This window comes from Muntiacus reevesi, chromosome 16, assembly GCF_963930625.1.
Source record: "Muntiacus reevesi chromosome 16, mMunRee1.1, whole genome shotgun sequence".
In the NCBI taxonomy this organism is placed as follows: domain Eukaryota; kingdom Metazoa; phylum Chordata; class Mammalia; order Artiodactyla; family Cervidae; genus Muntiacus; species Muntiacus reevesi.
The window spans coordinates 20,105,153-20,127,732 of record NC_089264.1 but is presented as its reverse complement, the minus strand read 5'-3'; the positions used below and the strand labels follow the sequence as shown (position 1 = coordinate 20,127,732).

The window sequence follows — 22,580 nt, the reverse complement described above, 5'->3', positions numbered from 1 at the left end:
AAAAGGTAGCTCAGGTCCTATGAAACATTAGCTCCTTTTGTTTGGGGGCTGTTTGCATTTATGGAATTCCACAGACTGTGGCTTTGCCTTCTCAGGAACAGAAGCATCTGGTGATGGTGACGAGAACGGGAATGGGAACCATGGAACATTTCACGGAGGGCCTAGGAGAAGGCCAGTTTTAACTGGGAGGCTGTGAGAAAGGAAGATCAAAAGAGATTTAACAGCCTCACTTCCATGAATGTGTTTCACTCTTTTGAACTTAAAAATGTACCCAGCCATGTCTCGAGGCAGGAGGCCTTTATGTAATCAAATTTTAAAACAAAACTACACTTTTAATATCACACATGGAATTTAAACAATTGGATATGTTTTATTAAGTGTTTATTTTTTTTCTATGAAAAAAGCAGCAGAAAAATAGGCAAACAAAAAAATACATACAAACAAAAAAAGCCCATCTTGGGCTGGATGGGGGGGGTAAAAAAGTCAGTAATGAATTTCTCCCCTAAGATATGATACTCTAGCCTGTATCCTAGAAAACACTGTTTAAAGAAAGAAAAAAAAAAAAGTTATCCAACAGATTCTGCATGTTTCAACTACTCTGAGTACTCCGTCTTACAGTGCCACCCAAGACAAGTCAACTACACTAAGGATTTGGGAGGTATACCCTTCTGTACAGTTCGTTTGTAAGCAATGCAAGTGCATAACCACTACTCTAATATAGTGCTCAAAAGATTAATTGAAACTCTCCTAACATCTTCCCCTCTTAGAACAATACAACTGAAGGTAACTGCTGGATGCAGCGCCATCCTTTAGTCTTGTAAAACTTGGCATCAAGTCTCTACGGAAAGATGCATGGCGGAACACGCCACTGCTGTTGCTGCTCCTAGAAACAACTGGCAAAAAAATATTTAAAGCTAAAATTTATTGCTCCAGATTTAACTCGCAGAACCAGAGTGTTGTGAACAAACTGTTAATCTCCATAGATGCTCAGACATGATTGTCTTCTTGTGTCTAAACACACAAAATACAAGCTGCTATCTGTACAGTTTACAGTACTGAAACACATATATTTGAAAATGAAGTATAGATATGTACTTTGCAAAGATACATGATTTTACAGCAGGGGTTTACCCAAACTTATTTTTTTACAGCCACTTTCAAAATAGACAACAACTTCACTAGGATAGCTAAATTACATCAAAGAAAGAATCAGTGTATTGAAAGTAAATAGACTGGCCAATTCCCCAAGCTCCCAGATTATTTTTATATGTCTTTTTTCTTTTCTTTCCCTTTCTTTTTTTTTTTTTTTTTGAAGAAACCCCTATACATAAAATGAAAATAATATCTGGATATTTTCTTCAGTGGTGGACTAAGCAGTTTCTTAAAACAAGACATTAGTTTGCCCTTCACTTCCAAATGCCTTGAAAATAAGATATACTACTGCTTTAAAAGAACCATCGGAATGCTTCAGCGCTGGGAACAGGTGTTCTCTATAAAAAAAGAGCAAGAAAATAAGTTAAGCTTTCTTTCTATGCCAATATAAAATTAGATTTTCTCCTTTACACTTCAGCAATATTTCTAGTCATTCATACACAAATAATGACTTGCATATTTCAACATTTAATAAAAAAATAAATGTTTAATCTTAGAATATTACAAAAATTAGAATATTGAATTTAATGCTAATTTACTAAATATAATGATTAAAGCACACTGATCTAAAAATCAGAAGAAACACAGCTTAGAACATGGATGGCAATCAGAAGAAAGGGGAATGTACGAACTACTAACCAACAGTAGGAAGATCAGCCAGCAAGTGTACTTAAAATCTGTATCTGCTACGTACGCAGCCTATGTAGGGGTGATGTTTCAAATTTAGTGAAGTAATTTCTTCATTCTGGAGAATTTCTTTTATGACAGGACAACAATAAACGTAACATCCATATTACTCCTATATTTATCTACTAATGCTAAACATTCCTATATATAATCTAATATGAACTATACTGAAAAATGTCTGCATTTGCAATTTTAAATGTCTGCATTTTAAAATGTCTGCATTTGCAACAAATTAATTTATTTTAAATTGTCTGCATTTGCAATAAATTAATGTCATATACACAAAACAACTTACAACTAACTAATGATATTCAATAGAGCAAAAGGATCTTTTTGCACCAGAAAAATACTATAGTTTTCCAATGGAGTAACAGGCAACACTAAACATATAAGCAATTCTTTTAACAAGAAGTTTACAGTTACTATGGGGATTTTGCAAGATAAACAGTAGTTAAGCTGTCAAATTTTTCTTTATATATTAACATTACAGTAGGTCATCATTCCATACTCTTCTTTATAAAACAGAATCACATGAGTATACGTTGAAGGTACATGAGGAACAACTAGCTAAGAGTAAATCTTGATATGGGACAAATAAAAAACTTCCTTTTTTTCCTTAGACCCGTCCAACAAACCTATGGAGCCTATAAGATAGTTGCTCAAGATGAATAAGTATATAAATTGGAAAATTGAATATTACCAAAATATCTAAGAGGTATAAAATAACGCACTCATACACACACACACTCCTCATAAACACAACTTAAGATAATGTTAGCAGCACCTGAATTTTCAGAAAATATATAAAAATTCTACTACAAATAGTCTTTAATAGAGGTTAGCTTTTATTTACTTTTTCATACATGACTCATTAGGTTGACACAATCCTACCATAGAAATGTCATCCAAAAATTAAACTGTTATTAATTGATTAAGATTCAAATGAAATTTAAATGAATAAAATAACTATGCTGGCTATCTGCACTAAAAAGGATTTTAAAAAACTGTTTTCATAGTCAATACCATATACTTCACAATGAATGTGTTAAGAACAAACTAACACTATCTAATTCAAATTTGCATATAAGTATACAAAAAATATTTAGCTTGTGAAGTATTTCGTAAAAGCACAAACAAAATGGTCCAGGGGTGGAGAAAAGGGAGCCCTCTCACACTGTTGGTGGGAATGCAAACTAGTACAGCCACTATGGAGAACAGTGTGGAGATTTCTTAAAAAACTGGAAATAGAACTGCCATACGACCCAGCAATCCCACTCCTGGGCATACACACTGAGGAATCCAGATCTGAAAGAGACATGTGCACCCCAATGTTCATCGCAGCACTGTTTATAATAGCCAGGAAATGGAAGCAACCTAGATGCCCATCAGCAGATGAATGGATAAGGAAGCTGTAGTACATATACACCATGGAATATTACTCAGCCATTAAAAAGAATTCATTTGAATCAGTTCTAATGAGATGGATGAAATTGGAGCCCATTATACAGAGTGAAGTAAGACAGAAAGATAAAGATCATTACAGTATACTAACACATATATATGGAATTTAGAAAGATGGTAATGATGACACTATATGAGAGACAGCAAAAGAGACACAGATGTAAAGAACAGACTTTTGGACTCTGTGGGAGAAGGCGAGGGTGGGATGATTTAAGAGAATAGCATTGAAACACGTATATTACCACATGTGAAATAGATCGCCAGTCCAGGTTCGATGCATGAGACAGGGTGCTCAGGGCTGGTGCACTGGGATGACCCAGAGGGATGGGATGGGGAGGGAGGTGGAGGGGGGTTCAGGATGGGGAACACATGTACACCCATGGCTGATTCATGTCAATGTATGGCAAAAACCACTACAATATTGTAAAGTAATTAGCCTCCAATTAAAATAAATAAATTTTTAAAAAGGTCTATTATTCCCATAAAAATAGTACTTATTAATATTGTAATCCTTACTCCTCATAGTTTAATATGTCTTCCTCTTTCCAGTTCACTATGTATACCTGGATCCCATCATTTGACTTGGCTGAGGAAAAAAACCCCATTACTACTTTTCACACTTACCTTTTAAATGATAAATGTAATTATACGTGCTCATGACACATATTTAATCATTATTAAAGGAACTTATGAAATTATAAGAAAACATAATATATTCATTCATCCTAATATTCATAATTTACAACACACATATATAAGCAGTAAATGAAAACTTAGTTTACACCAGATGCTAACTTGCTGCCCGATGCCAACTAAGAATACATTTTATATAAGTATGCATACTTATATAAATGTAGTCATTTTTAACAAGATAAGTTAGATCCAAGCATATCCATGCACTGCAGAATCACATATGAAAAATAAACATGTGCATATATATTCATATATATTCACATTTATGTGTACAGTATATGACATAGAGATGCCAACTTGCTCTCAGATGCCAACTGGAAACAAGACTCTAAGTATATACTTATATATCTTGTATCGTGATAAACATATATGTTTATGAAGATAAACAGAAGAAATATATATGGAGCACATTTTTTAAATAAGATGAACCCCTTATGCCTTAGTTTCATTTTTAAATCTCTCTTCCAACTCTTGGCTCTTCCTGTGCCCCTCTCCACCACTCAACTTTATTTGCAATATTTAGAAAAAGCAAGCCTTATAAAATGCCACCTGCAATCAAAGGTCATGGTTGTAAAGAAAAAGATAACCACTTCTCAACGCTTGTTAGCACTAAAAATTAGATAATGCAAATGTGAGAAGGGTTTTCCAGGTGGCACAGTGATAAAGAACCTGCCTGGCAATGCAGGAGACTCAAGAGAGGTGGGTTCTATCTCTGGGTCAGGAAGATCCCCTGGAGTAAGAAATGGCAACTCACTCCAGTATTCTTGTTTGGAAAATTCCATGGACAGAGGAGCCTGGAGGGTTACAGTCCATAGGGTCTCAAAGAGTTGGACATGACTGAGCACACACGCATGCCTGCCTGACAGGCAACTATGAGAAAAGCAGAGAGACAGCTTTCTTTACTATCATTACCTGTCACAAAACTGCACACTGATGTGTATATATTAGTATGTATATAATTTTGAGACTGGTATGTATCTCCAAAACAAACAATTTGCTGCTAAAGAGGAAGGGAGAAAGTAAGCAGAGATACTTCTTTTAAAAATTATTTCTCCCTTATATTAAAATCTTTGAGGTTGAACCCTAAAAATGATTAGTTGGGAAATCACCTAAAATGTTTGAGAAAATTTAGGAAAACCACAGGTGCATTAATTGGAATAAATCTTCAAGGCATTCACCAGAAACTGGAGGTGAGGCTTCTCTGTTTTATTTCAGGGTTAAATAAGGTAACAAAACTCTTCAGCGTACCACAGGTCATGTAAAAAGACTGGATGTACATCCAGCCTCCTACTCAATCTTCACTGGGATCATTGGAAAATTCCTTAAGGCCTGGGCTGAATTTTTTTTCAGCCAGGACGGGGTAGTAAACTGCTTTCACAGGTAAAATATTGGGTTTAACTATGGGTTCTGATGAAGTCTGTCCTAATTTGGGGCCATAACGAGGTGATCTTTGTAAGAGGACTTCTATTTTAAATGACTGGGGGACTCAGCACAGCAATGTGGGGGATTAAGCACCCTGACCAGCTACCATCGGGTTATATAAATTCAAGAGTCCCAGTTGGGGAGTCACACTGTTGATGAGATTACAGTGACTTTCTGGATCTCAGTGAAGCTTGCAGGAAATTGTTAGCCCGAATTGGGAGTAACAGAGAAGTCAGATTCCCCAGTAAGAGAAGGGAGCAGGGAGGTAAAGAATAGAATTGAATTGATCAGCGTTGTTTAAAGCAGCCTTCATAGCTCACGCAGGTGCCAACGCTGACAAACAGCAGCCTCGCTCCCAGGAGGCCTGGAGAGAGCCCTACAGCCCCTGGTTCTCCTTCCGGGACTGCTGTGAAGTATGTCGGGGGAATTCATCCCTACATGCGCCAGACCAGAACGATGGTAACGATGACCCTATATGCGAGCCAGCAAGAGACACAGATGTAAAGAACAGTCTTTTGGACTTTGTGGGAGAAGGCGAGAGTGGGATGATGTGAGAGGGTAGCGTTGAAATGTGTATATTATCACATGTGAAGTGGATCGCCGGTCCAGGTTTGATGCATGAGACAGGGTGCTCAGGGGTGGTGCACTGGGATGACCCTGGGGGATGGGATGCGGAGGGAGGTGGGAGGGGGGTTCAGGATGGGGGACACATGTGCTCTGGTGGCTGATTCATGTGAATATATGGCAAAAACCATCACAATATTGTAAAGTAATTAGCCTCCAATTAAAATAAATGAATTAATTTAAAAAAAAAAGATGCTCATCACTAATCATCAGGAAAATTAAAAAAAAAAAAAAAAAGAAATGCCTTCTGTTCTCCTAAAAAGCAAATTGTTGAATAAGATAACTGTAATCCATGCCTAAGTACATTTTACATTTACTTCTTTTAAAAAACTGAATACAAAAAATTATCAATATGTCTCTGGCAGAAATGTATTTCAGTTTGATTCTCATTAAATCAGCAATGAAGAAATTATTAAACTACCTAAAAACCAATAGACATCCCCAAATCTGCTACCTTAAGAATGTGAGCATAATTTTCTCTTTTGGTGCTTGCGAGGCAGTCACGTGAACCTTGGCATCTTTAGGCTGGGCACACATCTACGTACAAGCAAGCGTGAGGTCGCTTCAGGCGTGTCTGACTCCGTGCGACCCCATGGACTGAAGCTTGCCAGGCTCCTCTGTCCATGGGATTCTCCAGGCAGGAATACTGAAGCGGGTTGCCATGCCCTCCTCCAGGGGATCTTCCCCACCCAGGGATTGAACCCCTGTCTCTGGCATCTACCTGCATTGAGAGGTGGGTTCTTTAGTACTAGCGCCACCTGGGAAATCCCACACATCTACATACTCTTGTTTAAAATATGTTCAGTCTAATAAAAACTCATCTCCTAAACGCTGAAATTGAATATCTGTATCTTCATACATATGAGTTTATATGGGATTGGCTATTCATGTCTAGCCAGATACATATGTAAAATCTATTGCAGTATTCAGGACACCAAATAAAACTAATCATTTTTAACAAAGCTAGACACAAGTTTTCAGACCATATAAAAGACAACTCGATGTTGAAATTTGCTTCAGAATGCATGAAAGTTATAAATTGAAATATAATTAAGACATTAGCAAATTCTATAACTAAAGTTAAATATATCTTTCCAAGATGTATTCATGTAGTTTCTGATCCAAAGACTCAATGGTTCACCCAGGCCTTCAACAAACTCTACTGTGAAACAGGATGGCTTTAATACAATACATTCTAAGCTGAAATCGGTATTTTAAGGTACCATTACTCTTATATTCATCAAAAATTTCCTATTTCCCCATTTGTTATTAATTGAAAAAGCATAAATCATCCAATCATTTTCTGATCCCCATATAATAATGGGAAGTATACTTTTTCCACCCCAAAACAAAGCAATTTCGAACTGCAGTTAGCCAACACAGCCTCTTCTAAACTCTTTCAAAATGTCGTTTTCACTGTGAGAAGCCCCACTATAAGTTTACTAAACTTCTGAGCATCTAAGTCCTTGAAACCAGAACCTTTTACTGCACTTGATTTATCTCTATGCAATAGAACTTGAAAACCTTAATGAATCACTGAAATTTTGCAATAGGAAATACATAAATAAATATGATAAAGAATACTAAGGTTCATTGTTTGCCTTTAGATATTTGATTATATTTTGTTTTGGCTTCATATGAAACAAACTTTGGAGTGCTGTGGATGAACAAAAGGAAAAGAAATCCTGATGGTAAAAAAAAAAAAGAAAAACCACTACTTTTTCTGATTTGATTCACAGAGAATGCTAAAATATCAAATTATATAGGTTCTTAATTTTTGCGCTGACAAAATTTCAAAACCTAACTGGAGAAATGGAAAATTGTTTTATATATACTGCACAATATTGTGAATGTGAAAACCATGCACACGCACATGATTACAAATTTGGATGATTAGTAAATATGGTCTAAAATTATACCTAGTAAATGTTAGAGACTTTCAAATGTTTTAGGCAAAAATATTATTCTATATCCTATTTATAAATAGCATATTTTAAAAATCATAATCCAATAACTGTAATAGAATTATTAGCAAGCACAAGTATAGCATAGGTCAGTTAGTTTGAGAGAACAAGTAATTTATGATAAATGATAAGCTCCAAGTCCAGTAATTCACTGTTACTATAATAAAAGCAACTTTATATTTTAATAATAATACCAATATTTCAATAGTAATTCCAATGTTTTAAGATATATGGATTAATATAAGTATATAATGTTTACATTTTTTAAAGTACACCTTCCTTACTTTCTCTTTTTCTCCTGTTATAAAATGTATATCTATCAGATATACAGATGGATAAAATGTATATCTATCAGATTAATTTTTCTTATAATTCAGATTCACTTATAGCTGTATAAATCTTTGGTATACTCACACCTTATTTTGGCCATGATCCAGATATAAATTAACAACTCCTATCAAATGCCACTAACTGGAATATTAGACCCCTCTTTAAAAGGGAGAAGAGCACCAAATAAGTAACTGCATAACTTTTATGACCCAAATTTTTGGAGGTCTTAATCACGACTATAAGGAGCATTCCACATTTCTGGTTTCCAAACTGACATCTGTGGCTAGAATTTCTCTGATTAATGGTGGAACCCAGAGATGCCTTTTTCATTAGTATTGAATCTGTGTGGTCTATTGCTCCTGCCTGGCAAAAGGGAGGGCTCTTCCTTTTTCTTCCTTCTATAAGACCACCGCCACCTTCCCCATCACCACTGCAGTGGTATGACTTTAAACTTAGCTAACTTTTGTAAATGGAAAGATGAGATTGTACACTAGGTTGGAAAAGTGCTAAATCAAATCAACCTGGTAGCTAAACCAGTAAGAAAGACAACTGTCCAAAGGGAGATGTGTGTATGGGAAAGGAGTGGGCTGGTAGGAAGAACAGTAACAGGTTGACACCAAGATTCAAACTGGCCTACAAGTGACCAAAAATGCACGCACTTTTGGTCCTAGTATCTAATGTAACTACTTCAGGCAAGTGTCTTGATTAAAGCTATAAAAGATCCTATTTCAATTACTTTTGATAAAAACACTTCAAACCACATCCTTCCAATAATAAGTAAATTATAGTATTACACATAGGTAGTTTAGTGATTAAAATATCCTTGGATTTATAAAAATAAAATATAATAGGATGGTATCAGGATAAGCAGAAAGAGCCAATATTTTCAACAATCCAAAAATTTAAAAGATGTTTTTGAAAATTTATTTTAGATACTATTTTTCACTTACGTATAGGAGGAAGTACAAAAGTAAATGAAAAGTAAAATTGATATTTAAAAAGTGAAAATTAGGTTAACAAAATCAATAGTCAAGAATGACACATCTTTATGAAAAATATATATCCAAATATATATGGATATATAATAAATGAATCTGAATATACATATGAATATATGAATTCATATATATGGCAAAGCCACAAGTTAAATGAGTCTATCCGCCCTCAAAATCACTCTACTGATTACTGTTGACTGCAACAATACCTTCAGGTGAGATCACTGCTAATTAGTTATTGAAAAACCACCAATATTCTCTTCATGATCAAGTTGTTGGGCAATTTTTTTTAATTTTGTTTTTTTTTTTAAAGCAGACAGTTAACTGTCTCCTCATACTGAAAAGAAGGAATATTCATGTGAAATGTGAAGAAATGGGAGGTCACTTAAAAAATTAAGAGGTGATTTTTAAAATTCAAAAGTTATGATTTGGACAGCCTTTAACTTACATTCAAGTAATATACAACAGTTACACCTAATCTCTGTAAAGAATTCAAATTATAGTTCCTCTCTTTTATTTTTTCTATATTACATAAAATCCAAAAAGAGGTTTAATAGAGATTTCTGCTTGGGTTAAGTTCTGTAGTGTTTTGAATGTAGCCACTTAACGTCACTTGGTCCAGAATCTTCTATGACAAAAACCCAACTCCTGAGATAGACCCAGCCTAGAAATCAAAGCAAGTTTTATGTCCATTAATTACTTGGAGGAATTTAGGGAAAATGCCAAACATTTAGGGAAATGGCAAATTTAGGGAATTTAGGCAAACATTTCACAGTCATTAGACGTTATCATTAAAGAAAAAAATGTACTTGGTTAAAACTATACTTCTGAGAATTACATGTTGCTTTCGGAGTTTTTCTTTTTTAAAAAAAGGTTTTTTCAGTAACTGCAGTTGACATTAAATCAGATATTTAAATTTCACAATTACTTTGACTTTTTGGTTTCTTTCCTTAATTGTCTTTTTAAATAATAAAATTAAGAGGTACATAGTCAAAAATTATAATTTAATCAATTGATTACATGTTTCCTCTTTGGAAATGCATTTTAGTTAATCTCCATCATTAAGAGGACACACACTCTTAAGCATCCTCTACTAACAGGGTATCAGCATATCTTGTACTGAGTAAGTCCTTAAGTCAAATTTCTCCTCAGGGAATTTCCATGTACTACTTCTTTTTCTATGTGTATCACGAATGCTCCATCTTCATGCAAACATAGTCACAATTGCATAGTTAACTAACTAGCAGGGTGAATTAACAAGCCTAATCTTTCTCAGGCATAAGATTCATAAGACATAATTAAAATTCTTTCATCAATTTTCTGGAGACTTTTCTATATGCGCAATTCTGTATTTTCCAGGAAGTTCTCTGAATTACCACTTAAAAATTACCCTGATAATTTGAACAGTTAGTTGTTTATAGATGCTGAATGGCCTCTATCTCCCTAAACTCCATCATCAATTTGAGCATTAGTTTTCCCATCCTGTCATTTCAATGTTTCCAACTGCAGACTTGAACAAGTTACTCTTAAAGAGAAATTAGAAGGAAAAAAAAAAATCTAGTCAGTTTACAGGAAACTAATTTTTCCACTAAGGTAAATGAAAAGAAATGATGCTGAGTGTTTCTAGTGAATCTAACCCAAACTCGTGACATCTTTGAAAAAAGTTTGAGGCATTAACCATTTCTACTACTTTCTTATTTAAACCAGACTCAAGATGACCTTGAAATGACAGTCCTTTCTGCCAGAATGCTCCTTTCTTAGGTCCCTTTAACCTGTAACACTACAGTCTGCCTGCCTCCCTCCCTTCCTTCTTTACTTCCTTCGTGTACTTCTTCCTTTCAATATGGCCCTTTCCCTTATTCAGGTCATACAAAGGTTTCCAATACTCTATAAAATACACTTGAAATAACAAGTCATAATGTAGATTCTCACTGTGTTCAAATATTCAAGGCAAGTATTTCTTTTCTTTTCTTATTCCTTGAAAAATTTTGGAGTACTAATAGAAAACAATACTATATACCACATAGCCACATGAGGTAGCTAAGTAGAAATCACAACTGCAGTATGTGTTTCTTATCTAGATCTGGGAAGAACTAAGCCAAGGATGAATCGAGGAATTCCAAGGCTTTTAAATAGGTGTGAGATTGCATTCAGAGTTTTCTAAAATTACAATCATATCATTGAAATGTGTCCATTTTGTGGACTGAAAATAAAGAATGTAATCAGGAAGCTAAGTGCCTTAGATGAAACAGTCAGATGTAGAGTTGTGGAGTTACATGGGTATTTTAAGAAGGTAATTAGAAATAAAGAAAAGTTTGAGTTCTTTAAGCCAAGGTGTATATATGTGTGTATGTGTTTCACAGCGCTTGCTTACAAATCTTAGAAAATAATAGTTCCTCAGTTCAGTTCGGTCACTCAGTCATGTCTGACTCTGTGACTCCATGGACTGTAGCACGCCAGGCTTCCCTGTCCATCACCAATTCCCAGAGCTTGCTCAAACTCAGGTCCATCAAGTTGGACATCCAACAGTCTCATCCTACCTAAAGATATTTTGAATGGAACTTATCAAGGGTTTACCATATGTTAAGTATACACCATGAATTCAGAAATCTACCTCATATGTACAGACCTGCCTGAGAGAAGACACACTACTTACAGACACACATTTAAATTTACTCTTTATCTTGTTAACATCATTCCATTTACAAATATAATTTCTTTCCTCACTACATATCTGTTCAGTAGAGTTGTTGCTGTCACTAAATTCGTGTTTTTCAAACTTTTTTTTACCACAACCAAGTTAGAAATACATTTCACACAGCAGCCTAGAACATGCACACACATTTACGTGGACATACATAATTAAAACAGAAGCTTAATAATATGTGTTCTTACTACATGTGATGCACTCATATATTTTCTCCTCCACTCTAATCTATCCTACTTTCTAAATATCCTGGCCATAAGCCAACACATTGGTCTCATATACCACCATACAAGCCATACAAATAACAGATACATGTGAAGAGCATCACATGAGGAAAACTGAAAACCACTCCACATCATAACACATTTAACAATAGGTAGATAGCAGCCTTATATAGAAGACCCAATATTTATACCCTTTGGAATTTTAAAGGTTGGTGTTCTCTGTTTTGCTTTTCAGGAATGAAAATTAGAGCATACAACGTATTTAGGGTTTGTTAGAAGATTCTACATCTCACTTCGCATCCATCTACGTAGAACTGAGAATTTTATCTCTTTTACTTGTTCTTGACTCCATTAAAACCAACCCTGATCTCATTTAAGCTATAAATAAGACATTTACCATAGAGAAGTCTTCCCCCAGCATAGTTATTTTTCTGCCACCGATTCACCGTCACTCATAAATCATCATTTCCACACAATTAAACTTATAGAGTCTATTATTCTTTGAAAAATTCATTTCAACTCCTTTCACTCTATAAAGTTTTGGAGAAAATGTATCTTCTCTGGAATTTGCCAGATTTGCTGAACTATACAGAAATGCCCATGACGCTTCCTGATCTATAAATTTATCCCTTTCTTCTCTCATCTTACTTGATCTCTATCCTTTTGATACAAGCAATCATTCAGAGGTTTTTGGTTTTTGTTTTTGTTTTTTTTTTAAGTCCTTGAGCAAGAAACAGCACTTTCAGCCCAGTTTCCCTGATAGCTTGACACTTTTGTTCATTTGCTCCAGGATGTCCTCTGAAGCATGAATTTAGATGAAAATGAGACCCAAATAGGATCCCATTTTCCACCCATCTTGGATGTCTTCTTCTACTTACACTCTGAAATTATTCTACCAAATGTTTCAAAGGCATAAGTAAATATAATAACATCATCTAAAACACAATCTGTTTATCCTTGTCTCTGAGTCAGCTGCCACTCCACTGAACTTGAGACTTAGCTCTGACTTCCAAACCAAATGCACTAAGTCAAGTATGAAAACATTATCTCCCCCTCTTTATAGTTTCCATTCTCGGCAAAACTTCTATAACTGCTGAAGCAAAGCAGACATCCATATCCTGTCTTTACAAAACTCCTTCTAGATAGTGCATTGCAGCCTGCTTGCATATTCCTTTCTCCCTTGTTTTTAAAGCTTTCTTGGTTAGTATTTCAAATATTTTAGGACTTAACATTATTTTCTCCCAGAAAACCACCAGCCTTTTCTATTATTGCTCACTTTCTTCATTTCATAAATGCTCTCTTCTTAATAAGAGAAAAAGCTCTGCACAGTCAGTTCATTTTTTAATCACAAAAATTTTTATCTACCACTTTAATTTCCTACACTCACACACATACATACACACACACCGATATCTTCTGAAACAAGAGTAATTCTACAATTTTTCAGTATTTGTTAAATATATTCTCCAATCAGAATTTGTGATAAGCATTCAACCATTTATTACAATGATTTTCCTAAACCCACTAATGCACATTTAGAACAACTCCCTGTGTCTGCCCAAATAAAGAAATAGCTAAATAAAGGTACTGAGCTGATAAAATGAAACACACACACACACACACAAAATCTTATTAAAAGATATAGAAATTAATGGTAGTAGTGTGCCTTTGGTGAGGAAGGAGGAAGAGCACTAAATTATCTAAATTGGCTCACCATGGTGACAAAGGTCATTAGGTAGCCTGTGCAGATTTCCAAGGCTTTTGACAATACAGGTACAAGAACAAGGGAAACTTGTTTATCAGGTTTATCCCTTTCCAAGTGAAATCAAGCCAGAGCTTTGGTGAACTGTACAATTAAAACAAATATTCAGAAAACAAAACCACAAAATAATCTATCTAGGTTTTAATTCCTGATAACTACAAATAACTTTCTGGTGTACAGAATTATCTGTAAATATAATCATCTTCTCTACTTTTTATTGATGACTTTAAATTAGGAATGAGAAATCATATAGCATCTTTCAGGATGCAGAGAATATGAACCTACATACAGTATCAAAGAGTTGTAATGAAGGTTGATGTTGTTATGCCCATTTCACAGTTGAGGAAATGTTCAGAGAAGTTATGCTCATGGAGCTAACATTGTTCCACTGGTAAGTTACCTGAAACTGGTAGCTCCTCCCACCACCTATCATCTAAATGTGGCCACGTGGCCCAAATACAAATTTAATTATAAAAGAAATGAAAAGCCAAGAAACTAGTAGTACATTTTCTAAAGAGAATTTATATTTGGTTTTATATCAGCCAAAGAAATTCATCTTTAGTCATTAGTTCTCTGAAAAAGCAGTTGTTTGCTTTGCCACTGTCTTTTGAGTAAGAAACATACCATGAAATAAAAAGGTTAACTATCAAAAAACAGAAACAGAGATTTCACAGGTTCACTCTCATATGTGGCTTTGGATTCTCCTGTTCTTGAAATAAATTAAGAGAAAGCCCTAAAGTTTCACAGAGGAAAAAATATTTTCCTAATGTTTTACAGCAGAAGTTAACAAGCCTGCTGGGATCCTTTTAGCCCCTGCAGAGCTAGGTCTTCAACATTATTAAATGGCTGTCGCATCTGAAGTATGGTGCAACATAACTCAATAAACAACAGAAAGCATATGATGCCGGATGGAGGGAGGCTTTTCGATTACCCTGCAGAATAATTCAATTTCAGGACAGGTGTTTGCATGTGATAGAACAAGATGTGACTGAAGGATAAAACCACCCATGTGCCCCTCCTCCAATAATTTGAAACTGCTAAGGATAATAGCATAAATGCTCAATGAAAAAAGTATGTTAAGAATGAACAGAAGCACTGCAGGACAAATAAAGAAATTAAATTATATATGCACAAATCCTCACAACTTATACCAATTCCACCAAAAAAGTACTTTCTTGAGAACAAGTTTTGTAAAAAAAAAAGACTTTTTCTAGAGTGCTCTACTTCCCCAGCCAAGATCATCTGACATTCTAATCAGTGAATGAAAAATCACACTTATAAAATGACTTTACCATTACTTTGGGTTCATTATTACTTTTTAAAAACTAATCTAAAAATAAGAGGAAAACTAAAAGAGAAGTAGTCCTTTCTCCAACTTGCATATTCACATGGGCCTTTCAATAAATCTTGAATTTAACTATTAGGTAGTGATTTTTATATGATAAACGAATTTATTTTAAATATTTTATATAATTTGAATAAAAATAAACATAAGAAACTGAGCATATTCATGCTTGTGATATGTTTTGATAACAGGACATTTTGTTATGTTTTTCCAAAGCAAAAATAAAAACTGAATTGTTTTCTAGTAAAAGTAAACTAATATAAGACCAATCTGACCAACTCAGATTGAACAGTAAGTTCTAGGAGCACCAACTACTTCAGAAGAGTTTTTTAAAGACACACCAAAACCTATTACTGGGAAAAACTTCAGCAATGTTTTATGTTTATATTCAGAAGGAATATTCTACCAGCGTCTTCACAGTCACCCCGACATAGATCTTCAATCTCCAACTGTGTACTCTAGTGCAAATATGGATGAAACGCCCATCACTTTTGACACACCTTTCAATTTTCAGTCTTAAAGACTATTTTATAAATTGTCTTGTATTCATCAATCTGTAAGTCTGAACTGTGCAAAAGTCTTAACTATTCATCCAGGAAAACAGTTGACTAACAAAAATATGCAACAATGCTTCAGTAATCAATTCATTAAAAAGTTTAAAAATCAAGTAGTTTTTATTTACCTCGTCACTGGATACACTTTCCATTCTTGTTTAAAATACTCAAATAGTTTTATATGATTAAAGTCTAAAGTTTGTTTTTGTTCTTATTGGCTTCTAATTTTTTAAAAATTCTGCTTGGTGATGGTGATGACTGAATTTCAAACAAACATTCTTATAGGATAATTTACAAATGCTTTTAGTTTTTTTCACTTTACTATTCCTAATTGCCATCCAAAAGATTGCTTAGAATTTACATGATGTTTGGATAGGAAAGAGAATTATTTTCATTTAGGAATTATTTTAAAATGTGTGATTCTTTTAAAAACAACTTTGGCTACCTTGTACTAAATCTAGTGATGGAAAGAGAATCTCATTGGACTTGTATAACACTTGCTGCCTTGGCTACAAATCTATTTTCTGAATTCAGCCAAAGTTGAACTTTTCTGTGCTTTTTTCTTAACATTTACGGAATTCTGGATCTTTTCTCTATGTTGTTTCTATACTACATTCCAGTGTTAATATATTATCATTTTGTTTGAATTTATTGAAATATTTCCTCTTTCCTTTTGATAGTTATATATTTACATTTTCCAATCAAAAAAAAATTTGTTTTTATACTGTCATGGTTCTGACTCTTCAATCTGAAAACCCATTTTTGAATTATGATATAAAATGATAAACTGCTATCTATCACAATTTAAGATATGAAACATTCATATTTTACCTCTAGTTTTTTTTTAGTCACCAACTTTAAGAATTTATAAGACATGTTTAACTGGTGACCGGTTTCACTATTTAACCATTCAGATTCTGAATCTGAGTGACACAACTATTTTATGTGTGTGTCTACAGGCCTGGCGTGTGGCGGTTCATGGGGTCTCAAAGAGTCGGACACGACTGAGCGACTGAACTGAACTGAACTGAACAAATGCATTTCTTTGGGTAGCATGTGTCACCTTCCTGCACCAACTGCAGTCAACGCTCTGTCCAGACTCACAATTGCCATTTGTGTGGTTGGGGCTCTGAGAACTTAACATCCTCCTTTAAAAGACTCTTCTAAATCCAGTTAGCAAGTGCAGGACAATACCTGGACGTTTTCCACCAGACCCCTCAGGAGCTTGACCTAACTTGTGGAAAACAATTTAGGGCCTGTACATTCAGCAGATAAATTTTGAAAATAGAGAAAAGAAAAGAGAGGAAAAAAGACAGTCTTTCTCCTGACTTTCCGGTTTCTCCGCCTCTCCACTCTAACATGCCTAAGTCCCTCGTCCCGCTCTGCGTCCAGCAGCAGAGGGCCAGGAGTGGGGGCAGGGAGCACTGCTGAGGCACTGCTGACTAATGTAATTCCATAAATCAGCTAATGGGAGAGAAACCAGACCTGTGTGGTCTCTAATGCTGTCCCACAGAGATCAATCATGTCACCTGAACAACGTTCAGGGGCTAAGAGAAGCTGGGGTAGCCCACGGGATGACTTTCTCCCTCCAGTAAGATTAGGTTGAGAGATTTTGAAAAGTTAGATCTTAGTATAAGAAATGTAACTGCTGTGAATATAAAAACTAAAGGAATATCTTTGTATGAGATGACTTTTGTATGAGACAAAGGTCTATCATAGAACATATCATGATATATGATAATTTCTTAAAATATTTGAGAACTTAATATTAACCATTTAGGATACAAGTTTTTAAGATCAGTTTTGTCACACAGGGGCATACAGCATGACTGCTTTGAATAATCAGTGATAATTTTTTAGTACAGCGACTGGTTAAATGAATAGTGTTATATGCAACTATACAGTACACAATAACACCAAAAAGCTCAATTTATTTTATGTGCATTTTTATCATATGAAATACTATAAAGCAGTGATTTTGTAAATATATTTCTAAGGAATTAAGATGCTCTTCACATGAGACTTATCAGGAAAACGTGGAAATAAGTAAAGCCATTTTAAAAGGAATGCCAGAGGGGAGGCTTTAAAAAATGTGGGCAAGAGGCCCAACACACCCATGTGAGTCTGTCTTAATTTCAGTTTACTCACCCTGAAAATCTGATTATGCCTCCAGAACTTGGCATGAGAATAAGTCAAAGGAAAGAAGAGCACGTGGGGCTTGAAGTGATAAATACGGTATCAGCAATGACTATAATCCAGATATTAATTTAAAGCCAATAAATATTAGCTACTGAACTTACACCTGAAATCCACAGGTAATATCCATAATGAATCTCCAAATTACTATCCTCAGCTCCGGAGTCTATCTGACATCTAAAACATCTCCACAGATGATGATAAGTTACAGAAACCAAATTAGAGAGGGAGGCAGGTCAGCAGGGGGACTTTGCACCATCCTGCAACCACTGTTTCAGCTCTGGTTCAGTCATGTAAACCCTGTCACTCTGACATGCATCCAGCTGGCTTCCTACAACCATAACTGTGTGGTTACACATGTGCTTAAGGCAATCATGCAGCCTCTCCTTTTAAAAATGACCTAGATAGAATCTTAGCCAATTAATTTTTTTTTCTTTCTTTCTGCCAAATTGCATTCCACTAATAATCTTAGCCTTGAACCAAGAACAGTTCTCTGGTAGGAAAGGGTATATAGTTAGGAGAACATCTTCAGAGAGCTCTACAAAGAGAGAAATATGTTTCCCCTCTCATCTACATCCCACTTTCTGAAGATCAATAGAACTTTTTGCATGCGAATTCTTAAAAAGAAGAAAAAGTAATACTATGGAATTTTGTGATTAAAAAAAACCCTAAGGAACTTAAAGATCACAAGAAGTTTTTGGGAAAACTATCAAAAGGAAGAAAAAGAAACTTATGAAGTTCTAGACTAATAAACCAGCAGAGAAACTTTTGCAGAAAACCTACTAGTATTCACATTAAACTTGTTCAGAGAGGTTGCTTACTACCTAAATCAGAATTTTTCAGTGGTCCTACCTACTACATACAATAAATCAGGGTGCAGGCAGTACATAGGTCTAGCTAAAGATGATGTCCACTTAACCACAGCAAACCTGTAATTCTAGATGCTATAGTTCAAGGGTAAAAAAATTAAAACCTGGTAGTGCTCATCAACTAAACATTAACAGAAGATTTAAGTATGAACTGAATTTTAATTTCCCATGGGACTTAGAAGTTATAGTAAATTAATCCAGAGAAGATCATTCAAAGCTAAAAACAAATTTTTGCCACCTAAGAAAACACATGATCTATGACTTTATGATTGCTATTATCTTTGCTTAAGAAGAGTTGCCAAAGGGAATGTAATAAACCACCCTAGAATAAAGTCAAACTTTCAGCAGACATGGGTTCTCTTATAAGGAGGAATAAATGCGATATTTTGATGGAATTGATCATAATCAATGATGCTATCAACATAATATTTGTTTGAGGAGAATTACAAAGTGCTATTTGCTATGATTTATATTAATAAAACTTAAAAAAATCTGTATCTCATTTATGTTCAAACCTGCAAAGATCTTGAACTCTTCTCCTTTCAAAGGCCAGTCCTTCTTGGAGAAAACTCCTTTAAGCATTATTCACAATTTTTAAAAAGAATATGCAGGTTTCTCTCTGATGAGAACTTGTGAGAACCACTGTCAGCCTACAGTCCAGCCCAAAGAATAGTCCCTAATGCTAAATCCACCACTTATATATGAGCATTTAGCCATCTACTCTTACATTATATCAAGAGGCTAAATATGATTATCTGTCCATATTTCATTACTAACTAAATCACCAAAGCCATTTACTTCTGATTTTCTGTTTTTCCCCTTTTGCTGTGATCAGGTCACTGTATGAAATTTCCACCAAACACATCAATCTTTTTGTTTAACATAACCGAAAGCCTAATTTAACAAGTACTTTAGTGATAATCTGTACATAGTTTTAAGCACACACAGAAAAAAGAAACTGTCATTGACCATATAGTGTATCAACCAAAACAGTGCTTGATGTATAGAACGATTTTGTAACCACAGAGTGGTTTGTTAAACACAGAACCCCAAGTTTATATTTTTTGTAACTGAGTTTTAAGAATCCTTAGTTTCTAAACTATGTAAATAAAATAATTCTTAAATAAAACTACCATCTCACCTGCTACAAATTGTCATCTCTCCTTAAAAAAACTGCAAGTGGTGTTGTTTTCTCTACTATTTCCCCTTTCTGAAAAAATACCAACTATGCAGAAAATAAAATGGAAAACAGAAAAATTTTGTCATGGTAAGGAAAAAAAAATTAGAAGAGTATAGAAAATCCCCTTTTGAATTCATGCATGTTAGTTTCAATGATCACTGTGTGTGTGTGTGTGTGTGTGTGTGTGTGTGTGTGTGTGTGTGTGTGAGTGAGTGTAAAAGGGAATGTAGACTTGTGTGCCACGAACTGTGTGCTCACAGTTACAACTGGGTCACTAATAGGTCTCTCTTGCCCAGTATAAGTATATAGAATGTGATGTATCCGGCCCTTTGGGCATAGATGCTTTAAAAATAATAATAAGGGCGAAGGGGGGCATTTTAAACCACCGAGGGAAATTTCTGACCATATTGAATGTGAAACTTCTGATTTCTCAAACCAATTACATTAGTTTTCCTCCTGGAGCTAAAAAAAAAAAAAAAAAAAAAAAAAAGGAGGGGCGCCCTCCCGCATCTGGAGGGCGGTTCCAGGCGAAGTGCATGTGGGGAGGGGGCGAGGGGAGGCCATGCCCTCCGCAAACACCACCAACTGTATCTTACAGCCTGAATGAAGCTTCAGGGAAAGGGTACTGCACCTTGAAGCCAGACAAGAAGCCCTGGAGGGGAGAGGAGAGGGGAGTGAGGAGGGAAGGGGGGAGACTGGGAAACAAGAAATCATCTCCTCTGACCTCTAGCGAAGTGCCAGGTTTTTTCTTTAGCTCTTCACATTTCCTAAATTTGCAGATCTGGTGTCCCGTTTTGCGGTTCCTGCAACTGCTGCACACGCCACAGTTGATGAGCCTCTTGCAGGGCACGCAGACCCCACACCTTTTCCTCTTCTTCTTGGCCGGGTTGGCTCCGCCAGCTCCCCCTGAGGAGGACGAGGAGGAGGAGGAATGGTTCTGCGGGCAGTCTGCCAGGTTGGCAATCTGAAACGCACTGTCTGTGACGGCTGCTGAGGCTGCTGCGGGGGAGTGAAGGGCTGTCATGACGATGACCCCTGGAGGTAATGAGATGCCCCCTAAAGCCGGGATAGCGGAAAAAGTCCCCACGCGCTCGGGGAGATTCATTATCTCTGCTTCAGCAGCGCCGCATTTGAGCTTGTTCATGCATTCCCCCGCCAAAGGTCTGCAGTGTTCAGGGGATAAGGTGGAGAGGAAATTAGTATTTGCCATTTGCAACGATGGCTCTGGCGGGCAGCCAGCTTTCCCCAGCCTCTGGGAGTCGTTTCGGTGGTGCATGCTGGTCCTGCCGCCGCCGCCGCCGCCGCCGCCGCCGCCGCCGCCGCCGCCACCACCGCCGCCGCCGCCGCCGCCGGCGGGGAGGATCGCCGAGGAGGAGGCGGAGGAGGAGGCGGCGGCGGAGGAGGATTTCCTGCCGCCCCCACCGCCCCCGCCGCCGCCCCCGCCGCCGCCGCCCCCGCCGCCGCCCCCGCCCCCGCCGCTGCCCCAGAGCATGGCGGTGGCGGCGGCGGCGGTGGCCGCGTTGTCGCAGTTCCAGGGGGACATGCCGATGCGCGCGGCGGCCGCGGCGGCGGCGGCGCTGCTGGGGAAGATGGGGGTGGTGATGCGCGCGATCTTGGCCGCCTGCGGGAAGGCGCCCCCGTTGGTCTTGTAGAAGGAGGTGGCAAAGGAGCGGTAGCGCTCCATCTCCGAGTTGTAATCCACAAGGCTGTTGAGGGACCCCTCGGGCAGGTGGCTTTCCTTGGGCAAGCCCGGGGCCTCCGGGCTCGGCCCGGGCTCCACGCAGACATTGGTGTTCATGGTGCAAGGGGGGAAGAAGGGGTGCAGGGTGGAAGTGGGGACCGTCTGGTCCGACACCTGGGTGGGAAAGGGGGGGAGGTGGGGGGGAGGGAAGGGGGTGATGGTGATGTTGGGGTGGGGGCCGAGGCGGGAGGGGAAAGTGGGTCCGGGTGGGGAGAGCAAGGTGAGGACTGCTTTATTCCTCTCTGGGGCGCATTTCCACAGACGGTGAATTCCCAGGCAGCGTCTTCCTTTGCATTATCCTCCAACTGTTACAACTAAAATAAAGAAAGTCATTCCAACGAGCTGCACGAGGAAAAAGATGAAAAAATAAACAGCCTCCCTCACTACCCCACCGCAGACACAGAAAGCTCCCACATTCTTCGTCAGGTCGTTTGCATAACAATCATCAAGACGTGACACCCCCCCCCCCATTCCCATCCTTCCCCCACGCTCCCAACCCCGCTCCCTCCCTCCCCAGAGCACACCACTGCTCCTCCCCCCTATTCTTATAACCCTCCTGAGAAAATGTATTAATAGCCAGGATACCCAGGGAAGAGGAAAGACGGGGGTGACAAATGCCGAGGGAAAAGGGCAATTGGAGTGCTAAAGACATGCAAATCAGGGGTGGGAGGGCG

The 22,580-nt window shown here is 37.1% G+C and overlaps 1 protein-coding gene across 1 annotated transcript; it reads right to left on the bottom strand.

The window, feature by feature from the left end:
• Positions 1–1,248: 1,248 nt before the first annotated feature.
• On the bottom strand, positions 1,249–21,963 carry CXXC4 (CXXC finger protein 4). Its single transcript, XM_065907594.1, has 2 exons — positions 20,890–21,963; positions 1,249–1,490 (listed from the first exon to the last, which is right to left on the bottom strand). Exons 1-2 carry the CDS (start codon positions 21,961–21,963, stop codon positions 1,446–1,448), a joined length of 1,119 nt encoding a protein of 372 aa, XP_065763666.1. The 3' UTR covers positions 1,249–1,445.
• Between the last annotated feature and the right edge of the window lie 617 nt (positions 21,964–22,580).